General features: G+C 43.2%; 1 protein-coding gene across 1 annotated transcript in view; it reads left to right on the top strand.

Annotated features, from left to right (window-relative positions):
- ZMAT4 (zinc finger matrin-type 4) overlaps window positions 1–19,987 on the top strand; it is a 73,989-nt gene that overhangs the window by 35,143 nt on the left and 18,859 nt on the right. Inside the window, exon 4 of the mRNA XM_015817977.2 lies at window positions 3,012–3,239. Coding sequence (XP_015673463.2) covers window positions 3,012–3,239 — 228 coding nt within the window. The remainder of the gene's footprint in view (window positions 1–3,011; window positions 3,240–19,987) is intronic.

Below are 19,987 nucleotides of genomic sequence, written 5' to 3'. Positions count from 1 at the left end.
AAATTATCAGCATGTTCCCTCCCTAAATTAGCTGTCATATATCACGTTATCCAATTAGTGTGAAGGTCAAAGGTTCCCTTCCTCTCTCTTTCCCGGGCTTTTCCCTCCTCCCTCTTCTGCTCTGCATTAACTCTAAAAATACCAGACAGTTCTGCATATTGTCAAAGCAAGAATATACAGTATTTGCAGCGTTGACATCAGCAATAAATGAGCAGCGCTGTATTAACTCCATTTATTTAATTGAATTTTTATTCCACATAATTAAAATCTAATATTTTAGAAACTCTTAGCGATTGAGAAGTAACCGTTCATGCTTTTTTGCAAAAGTAAGAATACTATTGCTTTCACGCCCTGTCTGGGGTTTTCTTGGGGCATCTGGTTGACCAGTTGGGTGCAAGATGATAAAGTAGATGGTCAGGTGGTCAGCCTTTTGATGGGAAGGGAAAGGAAGTGAGTTGAATCAGGGGAAACAGCCTGCGAAGGAAAGTGGAAGGCGAGCAATGGACGGAGCCCAGTTTTGCTATTCTATTTTGTTCTTCTGTTTTGTAGACCGATGGGATTTTTCTGCTTTATGAATTATGTCAAGCCAATGCTTCGTTTATATTGTTGGTGCATTTTCCAGCAGAATAGATAGGATAGGAAAATGCGCAAGCAGTGTGACTGCCCACCCCTAACCTAGATTGTCAGAATTTAAAAGGAATTTATCACAGGTTTCTATGGAAATAGAGTTGCCAAAACAAACCCTATTATGCAAATGACAACGCTGAACAAAGTCTGCAGATGTCAGCCCCACTGAGTAGAGCAGACTAGAGACTCAACTCCACAGGTAGCCTGAAACTGCTCACGTCTCGCAATTGGCTATAATAAGAGAATTTTGCAAGCCTGATTGTTCCTGTACACCTCTTTCTTCTTAGACAGAATAGTCAGAATAGTCTTTTCAGCCAGACATTGACTGAGAATGGTACCTGCGAATGAACGATTTTGAAATTTGTGTTACATAAAGACGTGTCTGTATGAAGAAAAAATAGTGAATCTTTCATTTAAAAAACCCTCCCTGCAGAACCTCACATAAAGAATCACACCAGAGAAGTGTTAAGATTTATTGGGGAAAGTATGTTAATCATTTGAGGATGTGGTGTATGTACCAACCGTATTTTAGAAAGGTGACACATGAGAGCAGATTTTTACATCTATTTTTAAGAATCTAAATCCATGTCACACTGTGACATTATCCATTACCCAAATCTACACCTTTCACAACTTGACGGAGGTGTAATCTAATAAAGAAAAAAACCCCTCCATCTTGGTGAATATCAGTATATATATATATGACATGCTTATGCATTGTTAGCTTAAACATGATTTATGAAATCAACTATTTTCCAGATAGTTGGAGTCCACATATCTTAAAGGTGCCAAGGGTGAGAAACATTGGCCTAGACTATTAATTGTTGAGAAACATAAGCTGGAGGATGCCACCAAGCTAATGTCTGACCTCTAGGCTTTCCAAGGAGCTCTTTTTAGCAAACAGGGAAAATGGGTGGTAGGATTAGATGAGCTGTTGAATTGATTTAGTCTAGTTCATCTTTTTTTTCTTTTAACGATCCAGTAATCCCTTCTTTCAGGGTGGAGTCAGGATGACCTGGGATCATCCTAGGATCGAACTCATAATCTCCTGATTGTGAGGCGAGAGCTCCACCTCTCGCCACCACGCTGCTCAGTCTAGTTCATCTTTTATTCTTTTGTATTTACTTGGGGCTTCGTGCTCAACTGAGGATGTAGGCGTTGACCAGGCTGAACCTGGGAGGGTCAACTGCACAATCGGCCTCAAGTCCCTTTTGTTCCCACAAGGGATCTAAGTCCACCTCACCTTGAATTCTTATCTATCGCCAATTTGCTTTGACTGTTAATAGTTCAGATTCTGGTGGAGAATGTTAGCATGCATATATTCATTTGAACTGCCTGGACATCCTGATTTCCTGTGCTTGACGGAGGGTTTATTATGTACTGATTTATTGAATTCAGTTTAGGTGCTGCCTGATTCCAGACCAATTGAGTTAGGTAAATGCAGTTTTGGTCCTTGAGGTCAAATAGCAACATGAAGTCTCCAGGGTTTTGAGATCTTAAGTAACTAGATGCTGACCTTCCATTTTGTCTGATAAATATGAAAGCAGAATCCTCTTCCTGTTACACGTTTGGGCCCAGGTCAGGTTTAAACTATCCATGTTAATGTTCTAGACATTTATAAGCCTTATGATGGAACATGAATTGCCTTAAGACAACTCTGGTTATTTACATCTTGAAGTGTCCCCATAAATCAAATCTCTAGGATGCTTTAGATGGCCAATATTCCAATATGCATCCCAATTAGTTCTTGATTGAACTAATTACATTCTCTCATATTAAATATCTCCTTTACAACTGCAGAGAGAAGAATACCCAGTGGCTATACAGTTCATATAATAGAGCAACAGAGTTGAAAGGGACCTTGGAGGTCTTCTAGTCCAACCCCCTGCTCAAGCAGGAAACCCTATAGCATTTCAGATAAATGGTTGTCCAATCTCTTTTTAAAAAGCCTCCAGTGTTGGAGCACCCATAACTTCTGGAGGCAAGTTGTTCCACAGAATAACTGTTCTCACTGTCAGGAAATTTCTCCTCAGTTCTAAGTTGGATCTCTCCTTGATTAGTTTCGATCCATTGCTTCTTGTCCTACCTTCAGATGCTTTAGAGAATAGTTTGACCCCCTCTTTTTTGTGGCAACCCTTCAGATATTGGAACACTGCTATCACCCCTACTCCTTCTCTTCATTAAACCCAATTCCTGCAACCGTTCTTCATATGTTTTAGCCTCCAGTCCCCTAATTATCTTTGTTGCTCTTCTCTCCAATCTTTCTAGAATCCTTTCTATCATGGCGACCAAAATATGACGATTAGTTGTTTATTGGAAGCCTTGTTTCTCCGTGATGGGATAGGAACCTGGGTGACTCCATTTCTGCTTGCTTTCTTTTGCAGAAACAAACCTGAGTTCTCTTAAGGAGCCACATGTGGAGAGCTCTCCAGCAGTGTCTCCACCCCATCAGAGAAGAGATTCTGACAGGTATTGCCAGCTCTGTGCAGCTTGGTTTAACAACCCAATGATGGCACAGCAACACTATGATGGAAAAAAGCACAAAAAGAATGCAGCCAGGGCTGATCTACTAGAGCAGCTAGGAAAGACATTGGACCTAGGCGAGGTAAGAGGTAAGAGATTTTAGTCTTCTAAAATAATCATCTTCAAAAGTCTTTGGGTAAATGAAAGTGATTGTATTCTTTGGGTGGGCACCTGTCAAAAAATTAAAACCAGGCACAAATTGGTAGTCCTGAGAAGCCATTGAGATGACTCCTTGTGTTAACGGTTATCACCAGGCCTGTTGAGTGACCTGATCAAAATACAATATGACGTACTTTATGGATTAGTCAATTGGCCATCTCAAACATGAGCACCAGCCACAGTAAAATACAATAAACTGAGATAAGGTACAATGAAGTGAGATATAAATAGAATAAGATATAGAAGGTAAGATAAAAGTGAAGGAAGATCAAATTGTATCAAAGGTAAAATTGAAGGAGGAGGAGTAGGAGGAGAAGAAAAAGAAAGAAGAAGAAAGAAGGAAGGAAGGAAGGAAGAAGAAGAAGAAGAAGAAGAAGAAGAAGAAGAAGAAGAAGAAGAAGAAGAAGAAGAAGAAGAAGAAGAAGAAGAGGAGGAGGAGGAGGAGGAGGAGGAGGAGGAGGAGGAGGAGGAGGAGGAAGAGGAGGAAGAAGAAGGAGAAGAACTTTATTAAGTCAATTGATTGTATCTGTCCTTTTTGAGCTGGCCTTTGTAATGAGGAGTGTTGTCTTAATAAGGATGTGCATTCAGTTATGAGGACTTGAGGTAAGACTGCTTTTCTCACAATACAGGTAGCCCTTGCCTTACAATCATAACTGAGCCCAAAATTTCTGTGCCTAAATGAGACACTTGTTAAGTGAGTTTTGCCCCCTTTTACCATCATAAATATGAATTTTGATCGCGTGACCATGGGGATGCTGCAATGGCCGTAAGTGTGAAGCCATAAGTCCCTTTTTTCAGTACCATTGTACATTCACTAAACAAATAGTTGTAGGTTGAGGACTACAGTACCTGCAATGGCTGGTGTCCCCTATGCCAAGGATGACCCTTTGTTGGCCTGATTCGGCCTAAACTCAAAATTTCAAAAAAAGCTCTATTCAGACTAGAGTTTGGCTAAATTGTTCGTTGCCATTTTCATTTCCGAGCTGTTCTTTCACCTTAATGGAAACCATATTGCTTCTGATTGCACTTTTCTCTCTCAAGGGAGAAAACCCTTTCAGTTTATGATGGAGCGTGACATTCCAGCAGTTATTTTAGCGATAAAAAGAGGCATATGTGAATGAATGTTTAAAGCAGCCCACCATCACCTTTTCTACCTCATGCAAAAACAAACTAACCAAAATCTCGGTTAATTAAGCAGAATTGGAACGTCACACCTATTCCTCCAGGATAAGGGGTGGGGAAGGGAAGTGTCTTCAAAAGAGGTTGAAAGATCACAGTGAACCCTTGTTTTTCATCTCCCCTTTTCCCTTCTTTCTAAATAATACCTTCAACTTCCTACAGTCAAGGACTATTAGCAGATAGCCCATCAAACGTGGAACATTTTATCCATTTATGTTTCACAAAAAGGGATTGAAAATAGAAAGCTTTCCTGGGGCAACATTAAATGTGATGGATTTTTTTTTTTTTTAAATCCCAGTTCTTTTTTTAAATACCCTCATTTCCCAATTCTACACAATACAGATTGCGCTTCTAGATATACCAAAAGCTAAAAAGTTCATTTTAATGAAGGGTATCCTTCCCTTAAGATTGAGCTCAGATCACAAGTCTTTTACTGATGATATTAAAATCCCATTGAATGAAAGAATTGTCCTTATTTTAACACAGAGCAGCAGATTTAGCTGTAGAACCTCTCACGGCAATATTATAGATGTTTGGACATCTTTCTTCTTATGGAAATCCCTAATGGATGAGGGATGGTCTCTTTCCTATTTGCAGATTGTCACCAGCAATAGAGTTGCCATCTTGCCACCAAGGTTTGGATCCTGGTGTAAAAGGGGCCTTACCTGTGGTCTGTAGAGTAGGAGATCCACGAGTCAGGCACGAAGAATCAGGACCACACATTAAATTTCAGATAAGACGATTTATTGCTGATGCCTATACAGAAAATTTAGTCAAGTAACGGTTAGCATTAAATTAGCATTAGGTAAGAGTTAATGTAATTCAAGAGGGGTTGGACTTGGAACCATTTGTGAGAATGTAACAACTCCAGGCTGATTCCTCTCTTGACTCTGCCCCCTGTCTCTGCCTGTCCTTCTCCTACAGGCAGTTTGCCCAACCAACCTCTTTCTCTGCCAAATATTTGCATCAATTATTTCTGCCTGTTCCTTGTTTCCAATATTCAATCTTCCATTAAACCCCCCCACACACACACACACACATTTTTCTTGCTCTCAATCCTCAATTTGCTGGATGCTTTGATGCTGTTTCATTTCCTCTTCTTCCCTTTGCCTTTGTTTCTTTTTTAAAATATCCCCTTTTCCTTCCCTCTTCTTCTCTCCGTGACCTCTCATTTGTACACCCTTATTTTTGTCTTGTTCAGTTGGCTGCCAGGGCCGTCCTTGGGGTGTTTCGGCCTGTGATATTGTCACAGAAATCACAATGCTGTGATGTCAACATCACCTTGCCTTCCAGAAGATTAAATAGCAAGTGAGGGAATGAGGCCAGAATGAGTAGGGCAAAAAGGGAGGAATGAAGTGAATAGGAAGGATATTTCTCCGAAGGGGCAGTTTCCTCTTAGCAGTTTCTACTTACTTGGAAGGATTTCAGAAATAATAATAAAAAAAGGTGGAAATCCTTATTTTAAGAACTTGTCTTTCCATCTTGGTTTTTAATTGAGGAAAGAACGCTCTCACATTCTCCCAGCTCAGAAAATCTTGTGTTCTGTAAGCACAAGAAGATTACCAGGTGATTCAGCAACACACATTTAATATCCCCCTTAGTCCAAATAACTCCTCTGAGTCCTTTCCCAGAGATTTTCTAACCTGTCAATCCAATGTCTTCATAATCTCTTTTTCCTAGTAGCCAGAGATCTCATGATCAACATCAGCAGTGCAAACACCTCAATTTGTCTCTCTCTCTGTGTGTGTGATCTGAATGTGTTGTGTAAGATTTGTGAGTGTGTAAGATCTGTGGCTGTGCAGTTAAATCCCAACCCTTTTTAATGTACCACTGTGTCGGTGTTATTTTTCCTTCCTTTTTCTTTCACTCATTTCTTTCACTTTTTCAGTGGAACAAGCCACTTGATTCCAGTTTATCTAGTTTTAACTTGTCGTTTCTGTTCTTTGAGGTTTAAAAATGGGGGCATTAGCATGCAAACATATCTGCTCATTTTTCTGCTGAACTGCAAGGATGGCCTGATACAGACAATGGCTGGTTGGCACCATCCTGAATCACACTTGCAGTTCACACTTGCTTTTCTGGTCATGAAAAGCCAACTGTTGTGTATTTGCTCCCGGAATTTGATGTTTTGTGTAGATCGCGGAGGTCAAACTCGCCACATCACATGATGTGTCACGTCATATCGCGACTTTTTTTCACTTTGCCGGAGCTCGGGTGGGTGCGGCCTCCGCACGACGCAACTGGCCCCCGGGCCAGCAGTTTGACACCCCTGCTGTAGATCCTTGACTCTGCCCTGCTCACCCCCAAATTTTATTGATCTAGATTGCTTTGTTGAGCTTCTTGACTTCATCTCTCTTCTCTTACGAATTTAGCTAGCCTTTGTTTGTGTGTGTGCGTGTGAGAGAGTCAGTGAGAGAGAGAGAGAGACATTAGAGTCAGTCTTGACGTTTCACAACACAGGTAAGTCCTCTACTTACAACAGTTCATTTAGTGACCATTCAGAGTTATGAATGCATTGAAAAAAGCAATCTGTGACTATTTTTCACACTTATGACCATTGCAGCATCCCCATGCCACGTGATCAAAATTCGGACGCTTGCAACGAGCTCATATTTATGACGGTCACTATGTCCCAGAGTCATGTGATCACTTTTTGTAACGTTCCGACAATGGGGAAGCCAGATTCACTTAACAGCCATGTTACTAACTTAACAACCACAGGGGTTCATTTAAAAACTGTAGCAAGAAAGGTCATCAAATGGGGCAAAACCCATTTAATGTCTCAGGAAGAGATATTTCTGGGTCAATTGTGCTTGTAAGTTGAGGACTACCTGTATTTTCTTACCTAGAGGAGATCAACCCCGACTGCTCTTTAGAAGGCCAGATCCTGAAGCTGAAACTCAAGTACTTTGGCCACCGAATGAGAAGGAAGGACTCACTGGAGAAGAGCCTAATGCTGGGAAAGATGGAGGGCAATAGAAGAAGGGGACGACAGAGAATGAGGTGGCTGGATGGAGTCACTGAAGCAGGAGGCATGAGCTTAAACGGACTCTGGAAGATGGTAGAGGACAGGAAGACCTGGAGGAACGTTGTCCATGGGGTCGCGATGGATCGGACACGACTTCGCAACTAACAACAAAAAATTTTCAGAAGTAGTTTGTGTTCTTTTTAGGGCTGAAAGAAAAAAAAAACTAGCAGTCCATCATCATCTAGGACCCAAGCCAGGAGTAGAACTCATGGTCTCCTGGTTTTTAACCTGCTCCCAATGACACCAAACTGCCTCTCAGCTTGTCCTTCGTACTCCTACATGAACCATGCCCTTCCCTTCATTCCTTATTCTGTCTTGGAATCAAAGCACAGATGTGCTTATGAAAAATAAATCTGCGGCTGGAGGGAAACCTAAGTCTGGAAAGAGCAAATGGGATCCTGCAGCAGAAATCCAAGGGCCAAATAATGAATTATAAAATTATTCTCAGGATCAACTCCGAAGCGCTCAGAACCAACCCGTGGAGTAAGAAAAAGGGCTGGTCACTGGGCCATTACAGATCTACTTAGATGGATTCGTTGTTGTGATGAAGATATAAGGCAAATGTCCTCTATGCTTGCAGATAAGCTGAGGATTTAAAGGTTAAAAATTCAAGGCTTTGCTTATCAGCAGATGGGCGTTTATGCAAGCCTATAGGAAAAGAAAGCACGGGGACTTCAAGAAATACTACTATATGTACTGTACTTGCAGATAAGAGGCTGACTCCTGGTGTGAGTGAAGCCGCTTGGTTGAGGACAATTTGGTTGTTGTTTTTGTGGTTTGAAGTACCCCCTCAGGGAGAATCAGAGCTGCCTCACACAGGCTCCCTGGCCACATCTGTTGTCTGCTAATCATGATCTAATAACTTTGAAAGCTGTTTACATAGCTGGGCTCGGATGAAGACTTGCATCCGCTCAGAGCCAGAGCGTAGACACCTCCAGATGAGAACATTTAATTTCAGGCTGCTGCGATGCTTTGCGAGCATTATCATTTAGGTTTTTTAAAAATGGAAAGTTGCGCTCATGCCTCCTTCACTCCAGCTGAACGTATCGAGGCTCCAACTGTAACAGGCCTGGTGTGAATTGCCTTCTATTAACTTGCCTTTTGCACATTTTACACTGTAAATAGCATTACTCAGCAACGCTGAGGCTGCCGAAGTAGGTGGTCCCAGCAAGGGCTGCAGCTAAGGAATAAACATTGGCTTGGATTGTGTTTGCAGGGAATTCAGTTAATTGGAGCACGTGCTCAGTAACTCAGCAAAATTGAACTAGGGTCTACTAAGGCCATGCAAAACTCGGAAGGGGTTCTTCTGATTACTTTGGGCAAAGTACTACCTGGAACCTGCTGGTTGTCCCAAAGATGCTTTTTCAAGAGGCAACTGGACTTTCCCATCGTGGATGAGAAGCGAAATGTCTTTTTAAAAAAAACAGTCCAGTTGCCTCTTGGAAAAACATGTTTGGGACAACTGTGACTTGGAGGACTGAGAATTGGTTAGTTTTGCACCATCATTCGAGGACTAAGATAAAACTCCATTTGCTTCCTGTCTGCATCTTGTTCCCTTCCTTCCCATCTTTCAATCAATCAAAATAGAGATGGAAGGGACCTTGGAGGTCTTCTGATTCAACCCCCTGCTCAAGCAGGAGACCTTATACCATTTCAGACCAGTGGCAGTCCAGTCTCTTCTTCAAAACCTCCAGTGATGAAGCACCCACAGCTTCTGAAGGCAAGCTGTTCCATTAGTTCAGGCGTAGGCAACCTCGGCTCTTTTATGACTCATGGACTTCAATTCCCAGAATTGAATTCAGGAATTCTGGGAGTTGAAGTCCATGAGTCATAAAAGAGCCGAGGTTGCCTACCCCTGCATTAGTTGATTGCTCTAGTTAGGAAATTTCTCCTTAGTTGCAGGTTGCTTCTCTCCTTGGTTAGTTTCCATCCATTGTTTCTTGCTTCTCAATGCCTTCTCCTCCTCCCTTGGAGTCGCCCCATTGCCTCCCTCTGTTCTACTCTTGTTGCCTGTCTGTGTTTGCGAGTGCCTATGATGTCTTCCAGCTGTGAGTCCTCAGAGTCTGACTCAGCTTCCCCGCACAGCCGGGTCTCAGCCTGAGCACGATTGGAGGGGCCAGGCTCTTCATCAGATTGTAAGTCCTGCAGCTCATCAGAGCCTTCCTCCGACTCTGATGGGTCTCCAGGCCCCTCCTCCTCCTCCTCTGATTCCCGGGACTCAGCTGCTGGGTCCAGTGGCTGGCACGGATTCACAACAAAACCCTATAAAGGAAGCCTGCTTAGTATGCCTATGTTTGACAGGACCCCTCCATCTTTCTGCATCATAATTTCCACCATATGATATTGAAGGCGCAAGCACCTGTTTCACTGAAGATTAATCCCCTATTCTCTGCATAATGTGGAAAATTGACTGTGATGTCATTATGTTTTTGCTTTATGGAACGATAAGATTTTAAAAGTAAAATAACTGGGGGGGGGAGAAGAATGTTAACTTGCACGCTTAATCTGTTTTTGAAACTTAACATTTATAAAATAATAGAGGAGGTGAAGCACCTAGGATCCAATTCAAAATTCTGATTAGATTCAAGTTGATTCCAACTGTTGATTCCAATCAATTAAAACTGTCTATGTGTCATTCACAAAAGCCCACTCATTGGTGTGAAGGCATCTGGTCAATTCGCTTAACTGATTGGGTGGTGTCTACCTCTGAAGTGAATCTTGGAAATAAAATCCTCAGAGAAATAATTATTATATTTGGAAACATCGCTTTCGGTAGATTCTGCCTGGCCTATTTATTCCGTTCAAAGGGTTTGTTATGAGTTTCTTTGGCTTGGGGTGGAGGATGGGAGATAGACGCAGATACACAACAAGGCGTTCCTTTCTGAAATCCAGATGGCCCCACACAAGCTATCTTCAGAAAAGCTGTTCAGACTGTTGTGTGCTTAGAGCGGCCACATAAATTCTGTTTCTGCTTCCAATTTTATTCTAATTTGATATAATTCTAGATTTAATTTTATTGTCTTCGATTTGGCAGAAGGGAGTGTGCCTTGCCTTGTGTGGGTGAGCTGCCTAGAGTTTTGATAATATTGGCAATATTTAAATATTGGATTTTTTTTAAAAAAAAGATAAACTAAAACAACGGCCCCCAGCCTTTCTGGCTCCAGGGACTGGTTTTGGAAGAAAAAATTGTCTTCCATGGATTAGACTGGGTCGGGACCCCATTTGGGATCGATCGACTATTTCACGGGGGTCGCCAAGCAAGGCTGTCCACCATTTTTTTTGTCCGCCATTTTTTCCCCCTTTTCCGGCGGGTGCCTTACCTCCCTTGGGCTGGGCCAGCTGGTGGTCGGCCTGCTCCGTCTCTGCCGCTTGCCAGCTACGCCTCGGCCGGCACAGGGGGCAGAACCACGCATGCGCGGCGCTCCCGGGCAGGGAAAGTCCTCGACTTACGACCGGTTGGGTAGTCCTCGACTTACGATCGGTTTAGTCCTCGACTTACGACTGGTTGGGGTCGCGGCATTAAAAAGGTTGAGAACCACTGGATTAGAGCAAGGGGAAGTGGGTGGTTTAGATCCTGCGCATGTGCAGATAAATCGCCCGCCACTAGCCCGGCCCGGTTCCTAACAGGCCACGGACCAATACCAATCCATGGCCTGGGAGTTGGAGACTGCTGAACTAAAGGACCTTGACTGGAGCTTTTGAGCCTAACTTACCAAATAAAGAGAAGTACTTAAAACAGAGGTCATGGATCAACATTTAAGTTATTAAAATAAATACAAGAGTGGGTCCTTGGTGCTCTCTGAGCTTGGTTGTTTTCCTGCAGACATTTCATCGGTGCACTGATGATGTTGCCTAGTTTGGTAATGAAACGTCTTCAAGAAAACAGCCAAGCTCAGAGTGTACCAAGGACCCCTCATTTCAGCCCTGAGCTACAAATATTCTCCTTTATAAATACAAGAGGCTAACTCTACAGCCAGTTCTGCTTGCAGCTTAAAGAGTTTGCATCGTGATGTTAAACTAGTTAGAGGATACTTGGTAGGTAGAAAATAGAATCTCCATTTTATTTTACTAAATCCAGTCCAACCAGTGATCTCTGCTCTATATGGAACATCAGGGGGTTGGACTAGATGACCTCCAAGGTCCCTGCCAATTTTATTATTATTATTATTATTATTATTATTATTATTATTATTATTATTATCCTCCCTTTGGAGATTAGAATTAGCCTTTTGTAACGCCCTAAATACCTGGCTGTATTCCCAAGCCTGGGGTGCTGAATGTGACAAGAACCCCGTTTCCTGACCAAGGTTTGCTAACTGACCAAGTATCTTGGCTACTACGCCTATTTATTTTGGATGTTTCTATTGTTTTTCTGTTGTTTTGAAGTGTTTTAGTATTTTAATTGTGACTTTTTTTATTGTAAGCAGCCCAAAGTGAGATGGGCAACTATAGAAATCGAATGAATGAACGAATGAACGAACGAATGAATGAGTGAGTGAAAACTTTTTTAAAGGGTTTTGAAAGGCTTGATGTTTGAGGAGGATGTTAAGGAGGATTTGATATTTGAGTAGGACATTTTCTGCATGGATTCAGGAAAAGAGTTCTTTAGGTTCTTTTGTTGTCCTTTGCACATGCCTGCTATCTCTGACTTTAAAAAAAAAAAGCACAGGAGGAGTTTTCAAAAATGCAATGAAATCCTTAAAGGCAAATCCAGTGGAAACTTTGCAACATCTCTAGTCACTCAAAGGTATATCCCATCCCTGCTCGTTTTGTTCCTTTCTTCCTCGGATTAATGTAACTGCAAGCATTTTGATGCTTCGGGACGCTTTTTTCCCCCCCTGAATTAAACGTGGAAGCAGTTTGAATGGAAGCAATTTGACCTTGAGATCGCATATTTGAATCAAATAAATACCCTTTTTGAATTTGGATTTTAGAAATGAATTAGTGTTAGAAATGAATTAGGGCTAGCCTGATGTTAGAAATGAATTAGGGCTAGCTTGCATAATAAGCCCAGTAAACCCTCCTCAAATGTAGTTCCTTGTGTGAATGCATTTGCTTGGTTTTTATTTATTTGAACATTTTGTATAAATTCAGCCACCTTTTTCCTCTTCCACGTCCTGCCCTCTGTAACTTTCTCTGCTTCTCTCTCCTCATCTAACCTTCCCAAGAACTGACAACTTTATTTCTCCCGTTTCTGTAACTTTTGGGTGCATTGCAGAGAGAGATGCAGTCATGCTTAACGCCTTCATTTTTCCAGACTACCTCTGGAAGGAAGGAAGGAAGGAAGGAAGGAGAGGGGAGAGGAGCAGAATTGGATTTCTGCAGTGGGGGGAGGAGAGAGAGGCATCGATAAAGCTTAATTTAGAGGCCTTGCTGGTTATATGGGCCTGGGTACGCACTAGCGGCTCTTAGCCGTGATTCTGAATTCTCTCACCTCCCAGCTTTGAAGTGCCATTACGAAGCAGCCCTGAATTTTGCTCTTCCAGCTTCGTTTCGTTCAGTTTTCTAAAAACATCTTTTCTTTGCTGTGCTTTATGCCATGAATCACTCCAAAGAATAAAGTACCTTTAGGGTGCCTCCTCTGTTCTGTCAGATCCCTTTCCCAGGCTCATCTTTTCTGTAAAGACTTTGGACCGCCCTCTAAGTTCTTGGCAATAGTGTGCCTTGGCTAAGAAGTAGATAGACGTCCATTAAATATCAGCATCTTTTTTTTCCTTCCTGCCTACGCTTGCTTCAGTTCTTCTCCCCTCTCTTCTGCTGTTGCCTTGAGTGGCATTTAATTTCAAAGTTCTTTGAGTAGACTAGAGAATTCGTTCTTTTAAACCTTGCAGATTCTAGGAAACACTCTAACAATGCCTTCTCTTTCTTTGTTGTCTTGAATAGAATAGAATAAGAAGAACAAAGTTGGAAGGGACCTTGGAGGTCTTCTAGTTAGTAGTCCAAACCTCTGCTTGAGCAGGAGACCCTACATTTCAGATAAATTGCTGTTCAGTCTCTTCTTGAAAGCCTCCAGTGTTGGGGCACTCACAACTTCTGAAAGCAAGCCATTCCTCTGGGTAATTGTTCTGAGAAATTTCTCAGTTCTAGGTTGCTTCTCTCCTTGATTAGCTTCCATCCATTGCTTCTTCTGTTTCCATCCATTGCGTCTTCTGTTTCCATCCATTGGTTCTTCTGTTTCCACCCATTGCTTCTTCTGCTTCCATCCATTGCTTCTTCTGCTTCCATCCATTGCTTCTTCTGCTTCCATCCATTGCTTCTTCTGCTTCCACCCATTGCTTCTTCTGCTTCCATCCATTGCTTCTTGCAACTCATTGTCTTTGAGGTCAGACGGAATATGAGGATAGCCATTTTACCCTATCTCTGTCAGCTGCGAACAATCAGACTCAACACATGTAGAGTTCAAGCTACCTATTTTATTGTTCACTGCCAATAATTCAGGAATCTTCCCAGACTGACAGTTCTCACTGGGAAACACTAGATAAGGCTCAAAGGCATTGAGAGGGGAGTCAGACCTTGCCCTCTTGTGTTTACTTAGCAGTCCAATCTAATTTCCTACGTGAGCCCTCCTCCCAACTGGGATGGTTGCTCTCCAGCATTCTCAGTGTCATTCTAATAATCTCAGATGATGTTAAACTGGTTCCCAAACAGGAAGTGGGGGCTCAGTTTGGAAGGTAGATAAAAGGAGGACCCTTGGGACTCATAGGATACTGCGATAAACTTGCTCTCCAGTGCATGGAATTTGATAGGATAGCTTTTATGCTCAGAACCAGTTCATCCCTCCCAGGTTCTTCGCTTTCCTTTCAGGTTGTGGAAGACACAGAAAACACAATTATCTGGCTTAGATTCTCATTCTCCTGTCTAATGATTGCTTTATTGATTTTGGCTATGGAAGCACTCCAGGAAATCCTGCCAATCTACCCATGTCTAGTCTGCTTCACCAATACCTGTGAAAATTGCTACCATCGCATTCCACTCCATTCCCACCCTTCCTTCTTTTTCCCACCTTTCCTTGTTCCTCTTCTGAAATCATCAGCCCATCCTGCTTAACTGCAAGGCCAGCCCTCGTCTGCACTGATCCTTCAGCATTGTGGTTCGCGGGCCTGAAATGGTTCATTTACTGAGAAGTTTAGGCTGAGAGAATTAACTGGTTTTCCAGCATCTCTGCTTCGGGTAGCATTAGGCCAATGGAGACACCACATCTGTGAGCCAATGGTTCAAAGATGGAAATAATCTTCTTCTTCTTCTTCTTCTTCTTCTTCTTCTTCTTCTTCTTCTTCTTCTTCTTCTTCTTCTTCTTCTTNAAGGGCGCAACTGGTGGATCAGGCGAACCTGATAAAACGCCCCCCTGGTCACGGCCGACACATGATCTTCCAGTGTCAGCCGTGGATCCAGGAGGACACCCAAGTTGCGCGCCCTCTCTGAGGGGGCCAAAATTTCGCCCCCTATAGACAGCGATGGGGTCAGCTGACTATGCCGAGGCGCCGGCAACCACAGCCACTCAGTCTTGGAAGGGTTGAGTCTGAGTCTGTTCCTCCCCATCCAGACCCGTACGGCCTCCAGGCACCGGGCCATCACATTGCAGCATCCCCATGGCCACGTGATCAAAATTCAGACGCTTGGCAACGGGCTCATATTTATGACGGTCGCTATGTCCCGGAGTCATGTGATCACTTTTTGTAACGTTCCGACAATGGGGAAGACAGATTCACTTAACAGGCATGTTACTAACTTAACAACCGCAGGGGTTCATTTAAAAACTGTAGCAAGAAAGGTCATCAAATGGGGCAAAACCCATTTAATGTCTCAGCAAGAGAAATTTCTGGGTCAATTGTGCTTGTAAGTTGAGGACTACCTGTATTTTCTTACCTAGAGGAGATCAACCCCGACTGCTCTTTAGAAGGCCAGATCCTGAAGCTGAAACTCAAGTACTTTGGCCACCTAATGAGAAGGAAGGACTCACTGGAGAAGAGCCTAATGCTGGGAAAGATGGAGGGCAAGAGAAGAAGGGGACGACAGAGAAGGAGGTGGCTGGATGGAGTCCCTGAAGCAGGAGGTGTGAGCTTAAATGGACTCTGGAAGATGGTAGAGGACAGGAAGACCTGGAGGAACGTTGTCCATGGGGTCGCGATGGATCGGACACGACTTCGCAACTAACAACAACAAATTTTCAGAAGTAGTTTGTGTTCTTTTTAGGGCTGAAAGAAAGAAAAAACTAGCAGTCCATAATCATCTAGGACCCAAGCCAGGAGTAGAACTCATGGTCTCCTGGTTTTTAACCTGGTACCCATGACACCAAACTGCCTCTCAGCTTGTCCTTCGTACTCCTACATGAACCATGCCCTTCCCTTCATTCCTTATTCTGTCTTGGAATCAAAGCACAGATGTGCTTATGAAAAATAAATCTGCGGCTGGAGGGAAACTTAAGTCTGGAAAGAGCAAATGGGATCCTGCAGCCTAAATCCAAGGGCCAAATAATGAATTATAAAATTATTCTCAGGATCAACTCCGAAGCGTTCAGAACCAACCCGTGGAGTAAGAAAAAAGGGCTGATCACTGGGCCATTACAGATCTACTTAGATGGATTCGTTGTTGTGATGAAGATATAAGGCAAATGTCCTCTATGCTTGCAGATAAGCTGAGGATTTAAAGGTTAAAAATTCAAGGCTTTGCTTATCAGCAGATGGGCGTTTATGCAAGCCTATAGGAAAAGAAAGCACGGGGACTTCAAGAAATACTACTATATGTACTGTACTTGCAGATAAGAGGCTGACTCCTGATGTGAATGAAGCCGCTTGGTTGAGGACAATTTGGTTGTTGTTTTTGTGGTTTGAAGTACCCCCTCAGGGAGAATCAGAGCTGCCTCACACAGGCTCCCTGGCCACCTCTGTTGTCTGCTAATCATGATCTAATAACTTTGAAAGCTGTTTACATAGCTAGGCTCGGATGAAGACTTGCATCCGCTCAGAGCCAGAGCCTAGACACCTCCAGATGAGAACATTTAATTTCAGGCTGCTGCGATGCTTTGCGAGCATTATCATTTAGGTTTTTTAAAAATGGAAAGTTGCGCTCATGCCTCCTTCACTCCAGCTGAACGTATCGAGGCTCCAACTGTAACAGGCCTGGTGTGAATTGCCTTCTATTAACTTGCCTTTTGCACATTTTACACTGTAAATAGCATTATTCAGCAACGCTGAGGCTGCCGAAGCAGGTGGTCCCAGCAAGGGCTGCAGCTAAGGAATAAACATTGGCTTGGATTGTGTTTGCAGGGAATTCAGTTAATTGCAGCATGTGCTCAGTAACTCAGCAAAATTGAACTAGGGTCTACTAAGGCCATGCAAAACTCGGAAGGGGTTCTTCTGATTACTTTGGGCAAAGTACTACCTGGAACCTGCTGGTTGTCCCAAAGATGCTTTTTCAAGAGGCAACTGGACTTTCCCATCGTGGATGAGAAGCGAAATGTCTTTTAAAAAAAACAGTCCAGTTGCCTCTTGGAAAAACATGTTTGGGACAACTGTGACCTGGAGGACTGAGAATTGGTTAGTTTTGCACCATCATCTGGGGACTAAGATAAAACCCCATCTTCTTCCTGTCTGCATCTTGTTCCCTTCCTTCCCATCTTTCAATCAATCAAAATAGAGGTGGAAGGGACCTTGGAGGTCTTCTGATTCAACCCCCTGCTCAAGCAGGAGACCTTATACCATTTCAGACCAGTGGCAGTCCAGTCTCTTCTTCAAAACTTCCAGTGATGAAGCACCCACAGCTTCTGAAGGCGAGCTGTTCCATTAGTTCAGGGGTAGGCAACCTCGGCTCTTTTATGACTCATGGACTTCAATTCCCAGAATTGAATTCAGGAATTCTGGGAGTTGAAGTCTATGCGTCATAAAAGAGCCGAGGTTGCCTACCCCTGCATTAGTTGATTGCTCTCGTTAGGAAATTTCTCCTTAGTTGCAGGTTGCTTCTCTCCTTGGTTAGTTTCCATCCCTTGTTTCTTGCTTCTCAATGCCTTCTCCTCCTCCCTTGGAGTCGCCCCATTGCCTCCCTCTGTTCTACTCTTGTTGCCTGTTTGTATTTGCGAGCACCTATGATGTCTTCCAGCTGTGAGTCCTCAGAGTCTGACTCAGCTTCCCCGCACAGCTGAGTCTCAGCCTGAGCACGGTTGGAGGAACCAGGCTCTTCATCAGATTGTAAGTCCTGCAGCTCATTAGAGCCTTCCTCCGACTCTGATGGGTCTCCAGGCCTCTCCTCCTCCTCCTCCTCCTCCTCTGATTCCCCGGACTCGGCTGCTGGGTCCAGTGGCTGGCACGGATTCACAACAAAACCCTATAAAGGAAGCCTGCTTAGTATGCCTATGTTTGACAGGACCCCTCCATCTTTCTGCATCATAATTTCCACCATATGATATTGAAGGCGCAAGCACCTGTTTCACTGAAGATTAATCCCCTATTCTCTGCATAATGTGGAAAATTGACTGTGATGTCATTATGTTTGTGCTTTATGGAACGATAAGATTTTAAAAGTAAAATAACTGGGGGGGGGAGAAGAATGTTAACTTGCACGCTTAATCTGTTTTTGAAGCTTAACATTTATAAAATAATAGAGGAGGTGAAGCACCTAGGATCCAATTCAAAATTTTGATTAGATTCAAGTTGATTCCAACTGTTGATTCCAATCAATTAAAACTGTCTATGTGTCATTCACAAAAGCCCACTCATTGGTGTGAAGGCATCTGGTCAATTCGCTTAACTGATTGGGTGGTGTCTACCTCTGAAGTGAATCTTGGAAATAAAATCCTCAGAGAAATAATTATTATATTTGGAAACATCACTTTCGGTAGATTCTGCCTGGCCTATTTATTCCGTTCAAAGGGTTTGTTATGAGTTTCTTTGGCCTGGGGTGGAGGATGGGAGATAGACGCAGATACACAACAAGGCGTTCCTTTCTGAAATCCAGATGGCCCCACACAAGCTATCTTCAGAAAAGCTGTTCAGACTGTTGTGTGCTTAGAGCGGCCACATACATTCTGTTTCTGCTTCCAATTTTATTCTAATTTGATATAATTCTAGATTTAATTTTATTGTCTTCGATTTGGCAGAAGGGAGTGTGACTTGCCTTGTGTGGGAGAGCTGCCTAGAGTTTTGATAATATTGGCAATATTTAAATATTGGATTTTTTTTTAAAAAAAAGATAAACTAAAACAACGGCCCCCAGCCTTTCTGGCTCCGGGGACTGGTTTTGGAAGAAAAATTGTCTTCCATGGATTAGAGCAGTGGTTCTCAACCTGTGGGTCGGGACCCCATTTGGGGTCGATCGACCATTTCACGGGGGTCGCCAAGCAAGGCTGTCCGCCATTTTTTTTGTCCATTTTTTTTGTCCGCCATTTTTTCCCCCTTTTCCGGCGGGTGCCTTACCTCCCTTGAGCTGGGCCAGCTGGTGGTCAGCCTGCTCCGTCTCTGCCGCTTGCCAGCTACGCCTCGGCCGGCGCAGGGGGCGGAACCACGCATGCGCGGCACTCCTGGGCAGAGAAAGTCCTCGACTTATTACCGGTTGGGTAGTCCTCGACTTACGACCAGTTTAGTCCTCGACTTACAACCGGTTTAGTCCTCAACTTACGACCGGTTGGGGTCATGGCATTAAAAAGATTGAGAACCACTGGACTAGAGCAAAGGGAAGTGGGTGGTTTAAATCCTGCGCATGTGCAGATGAAGCTTCGTTCGCTCGCCTGCCACTAGCCCCGCCCGGTTCCTAACAGGCCTGGAAGTTGGAGACTGCTGAACTAAAAGACCTTGACTGGAGCTTTTGAGCCTAACTTGCCAAATAAAGAGAAGTACTTAAAACAGAGGTCATGGATCAACATTTAAGTTATTAAAATAAATACAAGAGTGGGTCCTTGGTGCTCTCTGAGCTTGGTTGTTTTCCGGCGGACATTTCATCGGTGCACTGATGATGTTGCCTAGTTTGGTAATGAAACGTCTGCAAGAAAACAGCCAAGCTCAGAGTGTACCAAGGACCCTTCATTTCAGCCCTGAGCTACAAATATTCTCCTTTATAAATACAAGAGGCTAACTCTACAGCCGGTTCTGCTTGCTGCTTAAAGAGTTTGCATCGTGATGTTAAACTGGTTAGAGGACACTTGGTAGAAAATAGAATCTCCATTTTATTTTACTAAATCCAGTCCAACCAGTGATCTCTGCTCTATATGCAACATCAGGGGGTTGGACTAGATGACCTCCAAGGTCCCTGCCAATTTTATTATTATTATTATTATCCTCCCTTTGGAGATTAGAATTAGCCTTTTGTAACGCCCTAAATTCCTGGATGTATTCCCAAGCCTGGGGTGCTGAATGTGATAAGAACCCCGTTTCCTGACCAAGGTTTGCTAACTGACCAAGTATCTTGGCTACTACGCCTATTTATTTTGGATGTTTCTATTGTTTTTCTGTTGTTTTGAAATGTTTTAGTATTTTAATTGTG

The sequence above is a fragment of the Protobothrops mucrosquamatus genome, unplaced genomic scaffold (genome assembly GCF_001527695.2).
Source record: "Protobothrops mucrosquamatus isolate PMUCROS unplaced genomic scaffold, P.Mucros_1.0 scaffold659, whole genome shotgun sequence".
Classification (NCBI taxonomy): Eukaryota; Metazoa; Chordata; class Lepidosauria; order Squamata; family Viperidae; genus Protobothrops; species Protobothrops mucrosquamatus.
The sequence above is the reverse complement of the archived record's forward strand: the minus strand, read 5'-3'. Positions and strand labels throughout refer to the sequence as shown.